The 11,083-nt window shown below is 33.8% G+C and overlaps 1 protein-coding gene across 5 annotated transcripts; it reads left to right on the top strand.

The window, feature by feature from the left end:
- The first annotated feature begins 3,029 nt into the window (after positions 1–3,029).
- Positions 3,030–7,292, top strand: LOC108477174 (uncharacterized). Of its 5 annotated transcripts, XM_053022457.1 has the most exons (12): positions 3,076–3,160; positions 3,466–3,528; positions 3,670–3,841; positions 4,228–4,332; positions 4,438–4,554; positions 4,701–5,228; positions 5,311–5,645; positions 5,729–5,828; positions 5,963–6,022; positions 6,244–6,327; positions 6,459–6,575; positions 6,697–7,292. In XM_053022457.1, the coding sequence occupies exons 3-12, from the start codon at positions 3,770–3,772 to the stop codon at positions 6,997–6,999; spliced, it is 1,821 nt and encodes a 606-aa protein (XP_052878417.1). In that variant the 5' UTR covers positions 3,076–3,160; positions 3,466–3,528; positions 3,670–3,769; the 3' UTR covers positions 7,000–7,292. The 5 variants fall into 5 exon arrangements, with proteins under 5 accessions (XP_017635130.1, XP_052878417.1, XP_017635131.1 ...); XM_017779641.2 differs by lacking the exon at positions 3,466–3,528 and having other exon boundaries at positions 3,030–3,160; XM_017779642.2 differs by having other exon boundaries at positions 3,109–3,528; positions 4,231–4,332.
- The last annotated feature ends 3,791 nt before the right edge of the window (positions 7,293–11,083 follow it).

Below are 11,083 nucleotides of genomic sequence, written 5' to 3'. Positions count from 1 at the left end.
GAGGATAAATAAAGTTATCAGATGCATTGCATAAGTGCAAAATAGGTAAATGAGGTTTAAAATCACTAAGTTCTTATGAACTTACCTCAGTGTTGTATATTACAAGTAAGCAAATTGGGTCTACGCCAGGAGGGAATATGCCAAGGTTACACCAGAGACGACTAAAACGGATATTATGCATATAGGACATATTGGCAGCACATTTGTAGACAATATTATTGCTAAGAACTAATATGCTTATAACATATAAAATAATGTAGTTAAGTTATGTTAGTCACTTGTAAGTCTTCTCTATTTGAAAGTCTTGTATAATGGTTGTAATTATTTATAGTACGCCTAGTTGTAGATTATTTGGAATAGTAATCTTAAACAAGATGTAAAAGCCCAACTTTTGTATGTATAGTTTTATGTAAGTTTGTAGTAGAGGTGTAACAGTTGAGATCCAAATCCAGCGAATCGGATTGGGTTAAGGGCGTTACAGTGCAAGAATATTGAGTATTCTTAGATCATAAAGTTTTGACATTGAAATAGAAAAATTACACACAAAAAAATAAAATAAAGATCTAATCTACTAAGAAACCTAGAAAGAAAACTATACACTAATCTATCCCTAAAATTATCATCTATCACTTACACTCCTCTCCTAAAAATGAGATTAAAAGTTGGTTTATATAGAAAATAATTGAAAGAATAAAATGTGCTTAATGTTATTATAATTCCTAGGCTTAAATTAAAGAATGATTGCTAAATGCCCGTGAAAACTTAAGCCAGTGCCCTTGGAATCATCATGACATCGCAACGTCTGTTGGTTCTTGTCACACTGTGAGGTTGCGACATTGTAGTGTTCAGTGTTTCCACATCGCGACAAAACTGTCTATTTGGGTTCTCCATGCATCTGTCTTCAATGTTGCGACTTCCACGACTTGTTTTCGCGACCTAGGTTACAATTCCACCTTAAAGGGAAATTTTCAATTCTCAATTCATCCTACATAACCACATAACTTTCTCTAGTTACAAAAAATCACTGAAACCCATAAAATGACCTAAAAAATATGTAAAAATGACTCAACACACACTTGTACTACCTAGACACTTAAAACACTAAATGAAAGTAAAACATCTCCGTTTTACTTGAAAACATGCTAAAATGTATGGAAAGGAGTAGCAAACATGTGTACTAAATATGACAAATGAGTTACCTTGGTAGTTCCAGTTCATGAGGCTCTATTAGTAGGAGAGGGATACTTGATGTTGCAATTAGGGGTGTTCTAAGTTCTAGAGGGAGTGACTCTTAATGGGCAATTACATGTTTTTTTTCTCTTTTCCCCATAAACAATTTCATTGTTAATACAAGGATTATTGATGGAGGTATTTGTGTGGAATGGAGGCAATTTACCTTATAATGTTAAGAGTTGTTTAGTCTTTATTAGAAAGGTATAAAGTGACGAACATTGGTCTTCTTGAGTATTTCTTTAAGGTTAAATGAGTCCATTTCTAGTGAGTTCCTTTGACAAAATATTGCGCAAAGAAAAGTTTATTTAGGAATGTCTCTTAAGAGGGATTTTAGGTAGGTTTAATGATACACATGTTATCCCTATTTAAAAATAAATCTAAAACAATATTTTAAAAATATCAATTTAAATTCATTATTATCTCTATTCATTTCTTCAAAAATCAATTCATTTGAATAAGAGAGTAGCTTTAATTATTTTTGTTACATCCTTATCTCAATTTGAACCCGATTGGACCCTCCATTGGACCATTTAGGGTTCATTGAGTGGCATAATTAGGTAAGAACCCCTAATTACCTATAAATACCCCAAGGAACAACATAGTAGGGGGACTCCTTTCCACCCATAAAATCCTAGCACATTAAGTTTTGAGTCTTCTTTACCTGAGTCCTTCTACCTTTCCGACTTTCAGCCTTAGAGTAGGTGAACCAACCTTCTTTGACGCCACCCCTTTCCTCATTTTCTAGTTCCATTGATATCACATATCAACAATTTGTCATTAACTTCTTTAGACCATTTATAAGTAATGTCTAAATCTTGGTTTTCTAATATAAATAACAAATTGCTAATGATAAGGTTATGTACACGACATATATACACAATAAATTGATGACAAACTTAAGAAAACAACCAAACAACAAATAAATTATTAAAAGGTTTATTTATCAACGTCAAAATAACCCAAAGCAAAGGACCTACTACGTGAAACAGGTTCCCCTCATAATTAATTAGCACGTTGAGTTGCTTAGTTAAAAAAGGAAATTTGCTTTAAGCCTTTGTTTAAGGCATTTTAAGTAAGATAGATGAATCATGTACCCAAAATAAAAAGTAATATAAATGAATAAAGCAAATTTAAAACGTTATTTTTATTTGCAAGGGTTAGATATAATGTTAATGGATATTACGCTTTCAATAAAAGAATATATATTTAAATATTAGAGATGACATTATTAAAAAAATAATTATAAATCTCGAATATAGACGTATAAACAGGATATAAGAATACTAAAAAATATAATAATATTTTTATTGATTAAGTTTTAAGTTAGTTGGTGTCCCTTGTTATTCTAACATGTGTTTGTTTTATTTAAATACATTTTCCTCTTAAGGTTGAAGAGAGATTATAAATATTTAATACAATGTTATTTGAGTTAGGTTGAATCGGTCGGTTAGACTAAGGGCAAGTCGAGATATTAGTTCAGAAGAGGATATTGAATTGATTGACCCAAAAATCAGTAGGTTGAATCGGTCGGTTGGACTAAGGGCAAGTCAAAATATTAGTTCAGAAGAGGATATTGAATCGATTGACCCAAAAATCGGTACATGTTGATTCAATCGGGCAAAAAGCTGATTGAATCGAGCAATTGAAATTGATTTTGAATCTTTTTATTTTTATAATTTTTTAATAATTTATTTATTCAAACTTGACGGATCGAGTGAATTGACGAACCAACATCCTATTCTTATAGTTAACTTTAATTTTATTTATATATTACTTTAATTGCGTCATTAGATGCTGATTAACATTTCTCATATGAAATAATGTGGAGTACTATATAATGATAGAGAAGGTGACGAAAAATAAAAACCTTCTCTCAAGATCTCAAGAAGCTGATCAAACTGAACATGTAGAAGAAGAAGAAAGTGCAGTAAGCCAGTGAACGACACTTGACTTCACTCCAACAGAATTTTTGTTCTTATAAATGAAAAATAATTTCATTAAGAATTATTAATAAATCATTTATATATACGCAGTTTGTTTTGGGTATGGTCTGTCCAACTGTTACGCTATTCCTGGATTGAATAGCGATTTTAAGCTCCACTCTCGTCGTTTTCTTTGCTTCTTCACTCTTTTCAACACTTTTAAATTAACATTTTGTAGTATAAAATGATCTTTTTTTACTATATAAATAAACAAAAAGCTTGCAATGTAAAACCCCATGTATACATGCAGGCATTTGTGTCTTGTTCGCTTTACTTTCAAGTTTCCCGCTCTGTAACTTGGAATAAACAAAGGGTATTCAAAGAATTTTTTTTTTTTTTTGCTTCTTTATCTTTCCACATCTTTGATTTTGTTTGAGAGTAATTTTCAATGGCTATTGCTTTGTTTTCTTATCTCTTCCTTTTTTTTTTTGTCTGTTTGCATTGTTTCTTTCAGGTCATGGAAATATTAGTAGTAGCAGAAGTGTAGATATTGTTGCATTGTTGGTTTGTTTTGTTTTGGGATTTTGATTCTTTAAATCCAAGAAAAAAAAAAGATGAATACAAGAGTCCGTACCACTCTTCAGTCCATGAAAGCTCCTTTAAATCATGACAGACACCACAATAAAGTAACTTCTCTCTTCTCTTTTCCCTCTTTTTTTGCTTTTTCTTTTTTATTTTGACCTTTTATTGGTTTTTACAAGATTTGAAGATTTGGGTTTTTGTTAATGGTTAGTTTGAGTGTCCAAAGACTGATTATTTGGGGATTAAAAGTTTAAACTTTGAAGAAAATTTGGGTTTTTGAAAATTTTGGAATTTTGCTATATTATTGCTAGTGTCATAAAAAGAGAAGTAGGGAAGCACTTTTGATCCTAAAATCTGAGGTCTGTCCTCACACTCGTCTCAAGGAAGGAACAGTGTCTTCTTTAAGTTTCTTGCTTTCAATTATTTCTTTGTATAAATATTTTTTATATACTTGAGTTTATCCTTTTTTTTTTCTTTGGATTTCTCAAAGAAGGAGATGGAGAAGTGTCAGGGAAGTAGAACACTTGGTACCAGCAAAGCTGTAACAAATAGGAGAAGATCAATCAGGGAAAAGAAAATAGCCTTATTACAAGATGTAACCAAAATTTATACACACTTTTGGTCTATTCAATTGATTTTCTCTTGGTTTCTATTTGCAGTTTTTCAACAAATTTTGTGGTGGTATTGGTATAATTTGCAGGTTGATAAGCTAAAAAGGAAGCTTAGACATGAAGAGAATGTGCATAGAGCTTTGGAGAGAGCTTTTACTAGGCCTTTAGGGGCACTTCCTCGGCTTCCTCCTTACTTACCTCCATATGTAAGTCTAACTTAACTGCATACTACATTTGAGGAAGAAATTCTTGGAAAATTTTTTCTAATACTTGAAAAATGGAAACTTTTACATTTTTTATGTAAAATTTGTTTTTTGAGAGTGAATTGGTTTATCTTTTCTGGGGATTGTAGACATTAGAGCTACTTGCTGAAGTAGCTGTTTTGGAAGAGGAAGTTGTTAGGCTTGAAGAGCAAGTAGTGAGTTTTAGGCAAGGTCTTTATCAAGAGGCTGTCTATGCATCTTCCAAGAGGAATGTAGAGAATTTGAATGAATCCACTGTTGAGCAGTCTACGGTTCGAAGTTCAAAACACCAGCGATTGAAGTCTTTGTCTGTAAACGAGATGAGTTTGGTACCAACCATTGCCAGGTCTCAGCCATCTCTTTCCAGAAGTGTTTCAAGCAGAAAGATGTTGCCTCCAGATACTATTTACGATCGAGCTGGACAGTGCTTTATCAGGCCAACAAATGGTAAACAAGCTTCCACAAAATTCAGTTCTGCTTCCGGAGACATAAGAGGAAAAGAAAACCAATCATTTGCAAATGCTGTAAAGGATAAACAATCTCCAGACAAGAAAGTATCCAACATTGTGACCCCAGTAAAGAGACTTCCAATCAAGCTTGACTCAGCAGACAAATATCTGGATCCTCTGAAGGTGCAGGTGTGTACTAATTTCTGGTTAAAAGAACAGTAGTTTTCCACTTCATTATGGTTTTATAAATTGAGGTTTTTTTACCGTCCAGCTAGATGGTAGATTAGTAAAGCAAGAAAATGCACAAGCAAGCCCTTCTAGTTCTACAGATGATAAGGTATCAGCAGTTGATAGTACACCAAACAAAATATCTGAAGACATTGTAAGGTGCTTGTTTAGAATTTTCGCAAGGTTGAGCACCTTGAAAGATAAAGCTGCGGAATCCGGGACTTTACCTGGAGAAAGTGAGGTCCGAGACCCTTATGGTATCTGTTCAGATTTGAAAACTAGAGATATTGGACCCTATCAACATCTTTGTGCAATTGAAGTGAATACAATTAACCTAAACCGGAGTAGGAATGCTTTGTTTCTGATCCATAAACTAAAGTAAGTTATTGGTTTGGTTTCCCTTCCATAATATGTTAATTGTGACATTTCTATTCAGCCTGTTTCCATGATGATGATTTCAGGTTTCTTCTTGGGAAGCTCGCGTCTGTCAATTTAGAGGGTCTCAGCCATCAGCAGAAGCTTGCATTCTGGATCAACACTTATAATTCCTGTATGATGAAAGTAAGAAATTCGTTTTTTTGTTGAACATTTTAATACATTCCAGAATGAAGAGAAGTTTGCTGAACCTAATATGCAAAAAGCAAACTTAATATGCGAAAAGCAAGAGCATAACACTTACATAATGGTTCTGTTAGGCAATTTTGGAGCATGGGGTTCCTGAGTTGCCTGAAACAGTTGTAGCACTAATGCAAAAGGTATGTGTCATCCATATTTGCTGTTACTAGATTTGTCAGGGATGCTATTATCGATGCCATTTTTGTTCTATGCCCATAATAAGCTGCTAAAAACACTTACTGTGCATTATATAGCCCTCACCATATTAGACAATGGTTGCTACAGCTATATTTGAAGTATTGTTGACATCTGCTTTTGGACAATTTGACTTAAAATTTGTCAATTTTTATGGCTGCTTCAGGCTACAATAGTTGTGGGAGGCCACTTACTAAATGCAATAACAATTGAGCATTTCATATTAAGGCTGCCTTTCCATTTGAAATTTGTAAGTAAAAAAAAACTGTTCATCTTTCTTTTATATATACTTCTGTAGGGGAGAGGATAGAATTCATTGTGCTTTTAAATTTTGATATTGCTAACTGGATTATTACCCCTTTTTCTCTCTTTCTATTAAAGACCTGTCCTAAAGCTGCAAAAAATAATGAGGTGAAAGCACGCAATATATTTGGTCTCGAGTGGTCCGAACCTTTGGTTACATTTGCTCTTGCATGTGGAAGCTGGTCATCTCCTGCTGTAAGTTCGCTTCAAAATCAATCTCCTTCCGTAGATAGTCAGAAACATTCATAGTTAACAATGCTCAAACATTAATCACGTTCTTTCTTCAAGTGCTGAAATGTGGGATTTGGTAATGAAGGTGAGAGTATACACGGCGGCTCATGTCGAAGAAGAGTTGGAAACAGCTAAGAGAGACTACCTGCAGGCAGCGGTGGGGATTTCAAGAACAAACAAGTTAACAATACCAAAGCTATTGGATTGGTATCTGCTTGACTTTGCAAAGGATTTGGAATCATTGCTGGATTGGGTTTGCCTTCAGCTACCAAATGATGTGAGAAATGAAGCAGTGAAATGCTTAGAGAGAAAAGGGAAAGAGACTCTTTCACAACTTGTGCAAGTAATGCCTTACGATTTCAGTTTCAGACTGCTTTTACAGCGTTGAGAACTATATTTCGCAATCGATGCTTTTATCAGGAAACAGCGTTGAGAACTATATTTCGCAATCGATGCTTTTATCAGGAAAGAGTTCAGGGTTTTGGGGTTGGTGAGATATTTATACTGAACTACTAATATTAAAACTAGACACAGTTAGGAGTACATATGTAATGTAGCATCTGTAAAGTAAAAAGAAAAATGAAGGAAGATGAATAACTGGTTTTATTACTTGGCAAACATTGACTTTGGGCTGTGGTGATTGGTTCATTGAAATTAATTTTTCAGATTATTTATGTTGCATTTTTTGTGCCTTTGGTTCTTTTACTCTATCAATTGATTTTCAGAGGATGTTGGCTGTGAGGAAAAAAAAGTTTGTCACGGTTTGGCTATATAAACAGTAGTCATATATATTTTTTAATTTGGTACTTAAATTTTCTTTTTCTATTTTCTTACTTAAAATGCTAGTGTGTGGATTAAAATAAACTTGTGAGAAATTAACGGAAGGTTTTAAGACTTGTAATTATGTTTTTATTTTAAAATTATATTTAGGTATGTAAAAGAATTAGAAGCAAATTAATTTCAAGAATACAACAAAGTTTAATGATTTTTTGTGTTTTGCATTGACGAAAGTAGTCTATTGAGTATTGAGTGAGCATAACAAGATTCTCAAATTATATAAAGAATTGCAACATTTCTTCATGTAATAATTTTTAATATTAGAAGATGGAGGAGAATAATGAAACTTGTTTTGAATTTTGATGTGTCATACAAATGAAATTTTACTTCTATTTATAAAAGTTTTCATAAATCGTTATTGTTAGAATTAAGTGACCCGAATCCTTATTTAAATAAAATATTGTAGTAAAATAAAATAAAAATAAAATCCTAAAAACTACACTTCTTTTATTTTATTTTAGAATAAGGTTTTTAAACCTTATTAAACTTCATCTATTTGATATTGATTAGAATAAAGTGTTTCAATCTTACTACACTCCTATTAGAATATGGTTTTACAAGCCTATAAATAGACAAAGTCTATTCTTCTAGTAATTATTTGAATTCGATTAGTGAATTTTCTTCTCCTCTGCCCGTGATTTTTTTTTTCCCGAAAGGGTTTCCATGTAAAAATCTGTGTGTTTTTTATTTTTTATTTCTCTTTTCTTTGCGATATATTGTCATTACCGACGTTCTATTTTATATAAACTGGTATTAGAGCTTATGGGTTGTTCATCTCAATCATGGTAATGGCATCTTTGAAGTATGAAATTTCACTGTTGGATTGCAACACCAGATTTGCATTGTGGCAAATAAATATGCAGACAGTTTTTGCACAGATGAACTTAGAGGAAGCCCTGCTAGGGGTAGATAAGATGCCTTCGACATTAACGAAGGAAGAGAAAAAGCGCAAGGATCGAAAGGCATTAACACAGTTACATCTGCATTTGTCTAACGAAATTTTGTAAGATGTAATGAAGGAGAAGACCGCCGCTGGATTATGGAAGAGGTTGGAACAAATATGTATGTCGAAAACTCTAACCAGCAAGCTACATATGAAACAGTGTCTTTATGCTCATCGTTTGGAGGAAGGTGCGTCTATGTACGAACACTTAACAGTGTTTAAAGAAATTCTCTCAAACTTGGAGGCCTCGGTGGTTCAGTATGATAAGGAAGATTTAGGGTTGATTCTACTTTGTTTGTTGCCCCCGTCTTATTCAACCTTTAGAGACACAATTTTATATAGCTACGAGTCTCTCACAGTTGATGAGATTTATAGTACTTTGACATCATATGATAAGATGATTCATCTTGTGGTTAAAACTAACGCTCAGGGAGAGGGTCTCATTGTTCATGAGAGACAAGATCGGAATGTAATGATGATCGTGAAATGACATAGGAACGAAATCCTCGTGGTAAATCTAAGGGTAAATCGAAGTATTCAAACAGAGGTAAAACTTGTAACTTCTGCAAAAAGAAAGGGAACATTAAATCTGAGTGCTATAAGTTAAAAAATAATATCAAAAGGGAGGTTGCAAATCAAAAGGGAAAACAACCAGAAAATTCCGGTGAAGTTGATGTTGTAGAAGACTACAGTGATAGTGAACTTCTAATCGCTTTTGTCAACAATTATAAAGTGAGCGAGGAGTGACTCCTTGATTCGGGCTGCACCTTCCACATGAGTCCCAATCGGGATTGGTTTACAACTTATGAAACAGTGTCTGAAGGTGTTATTTTGATTGGAAATAATGCTTCGTGTAAAACCGAAGGTGTTGGAACAATTAAAGTTAAGATGTTTGATGGAGTTGTTAGAACACTTAGTGACATACGACATGTTCCAAAATTAAAGAGAAATTTAATTTAGTTGAGTACTTTTGATTCAAAAGGGTACAAATACACAGCTGAAAGTGGGGTTTTGAAGATTTCCAAAGGTTCCCTCATTGTGCTGAAAGGGTAGAGAAAGACTGCCAAGTTATATGTTTTGCGGTGGTTCTCATCATTCGGTGATGCGATTGTTGCTTCCTGTTCTTTGTCAGATGATGATATTACTAAACTTTGACATATGCGCCTAGGGCATATGAGTGAGAATGACATGGCAGAATTGAGCAAAAAAGGACTTCTTAATGGGCAAGGAATTTGCAAACTAAAGTTCTGTGAGCACTGCATTTTTGGGAAGCAAAAGAGAGTTCGATTCACTAGAGGAATCCATAACACGAAGGGAACGTTGGAGTATATTCATTCTGATCTATGGGGGCCATCTAGAGTACCTTCAAGAGGTGGAGATAATTATATGCTAGCTTTTATTGATGATTTTTCCAGAAAAGTTTGGGCATTCTTCCTGAAGCAGAAAAGCGATGTATTTTTTGCATTTAAGTCTTAAAAAACTATGATTGAGAAACAGACAGGAAAACAAATAAAATACCTTCGTACAGACAATGACTTAGAGTTTTGTTCTGATGAGTTTAATAAACTGTGCAAGTCAGAAGGGATCGTGAGACACTTGACAGTTCATCATACTCTACAACAAAACAGCATTGTAGAACGAATGAACAGAACAATCATGGAGAAGGTTCGATTTATGTTTTCAAATGCCAACTTACCAATGTCGTTTTGGGCCGAAGCAGCCTCTACTGCATGTTTTTTTATCAACCGATCTCCATCCGTTGCCATTGAGAAAAAGACTCCATAAGAGGTATGGTCTGGTAATCCTGCTGACTATTCTGATTAAAAATATTTGGGTATCCTGCGTATGCTCATGTTGATAATGGAAAATTAGAACCGAGATCCATTAAATATGTTTTTCTTGGTTATAAAGCTAGTGTAAAAGAGTATAAGTTATGGTGTTCTGATTAGCAGAGATGTTTTTGATGAAATTGTTATGCTACCTAACTTATCTCTTAAAGACTCTTCCAATAAAGAAAATCAAAAGCTGGTGGAGCATCAGATTAATCCAGAATCTACAATAGAGTCAACTCTTCAAGCTAGTACAAAAATTCAGAATAGAGTTACTTTTTCACCACAATACTTTATCGTCAAAAACAGAACTAGAAGAGAAATTAAACCTCCAAAGAAGTATGCCGAGGCTGATCTAGTTGCTTATGCTTTAAATGTGGCTGAAGATATAGATGCAAACCAACAGTCATCTAATTATTCTAAGGTAGTTAGCTGTGAAGACTCAGAAAATGGATGCTTGCTATGTAAGAGGAGATGGGATCACTCCACAAAAACACAACATGGGATCTTGTGAAACTTCCTAAAGGTAAAAAGGTTGCTCGTTGTAAATGGGTGTTTAAAAAAAAAGAAGGGACTCTAGGAGTTGAAGAACCCAAATATAAAATAAGGCTTGTTGCAAAGAGTTACAGTCAAATTCCAAGAGTGGAATTCACAGATATGTTCTCCCCAGTTGTGAAGCATAGTTCAATTCGAGCTTTGCTTGGTATTGTAGCCATGCATGATTTGGAACTTGAGCAGTTAGATGTAAAAATTGTATTTTTGCATGGAGAACTTGAGGAGGATATTTACACGCAACAACCAGAGGGTTTTACAGTCTTAGAAAAAGAGGACTATGTTTGCTTGATGGTAAAGTCGCTTTACGA

This window comes from Gossypium arboreum, chromosome 12, assembly GCF_025698485.1.
Source record: "Gossypium arboreum isolate Shixiya-1 chromosome 12, ASM2569848v2, whole genome shotgun sequence".
Lineage (NCBI taxonomy): Eukaryota > Viridiplantae > Streptophyta > Magnoliopsida > Malvales > Malvaceae > Gossypium > Gossypium arboreum.
The sequence above is the reverse complement of the archived record's forward strand: the minus strand, read 5'-3'. Positions and strand labels throughout refer to the sequence as shown.

Excerpts from the sequence above, each read along its gene's own strand:
- LOC108477174 (XM_017779641.2), top strand. The coding sequence starts at position 3,770 with ATGAATACAAGAGTCCGTACCACTCTTCAGTCCATGAAAGCTCCTTTA. Across the intron at positions 4,555-4,700 it reads CTCCTTACTTACCTCCATAT|ACATTAGAGCTACTTGCTGA; the intron begins GTAAGTCTAACT and ends TGGGGATTGTAG. Across the intron at positions 5,646-5,728 it reads TTTCTGATCCATAAACTAAA|GTTTCTTCTTGGGAAGCTCG; the intron begins GTAAGTTATTGG and ends TGATGATTTCAG.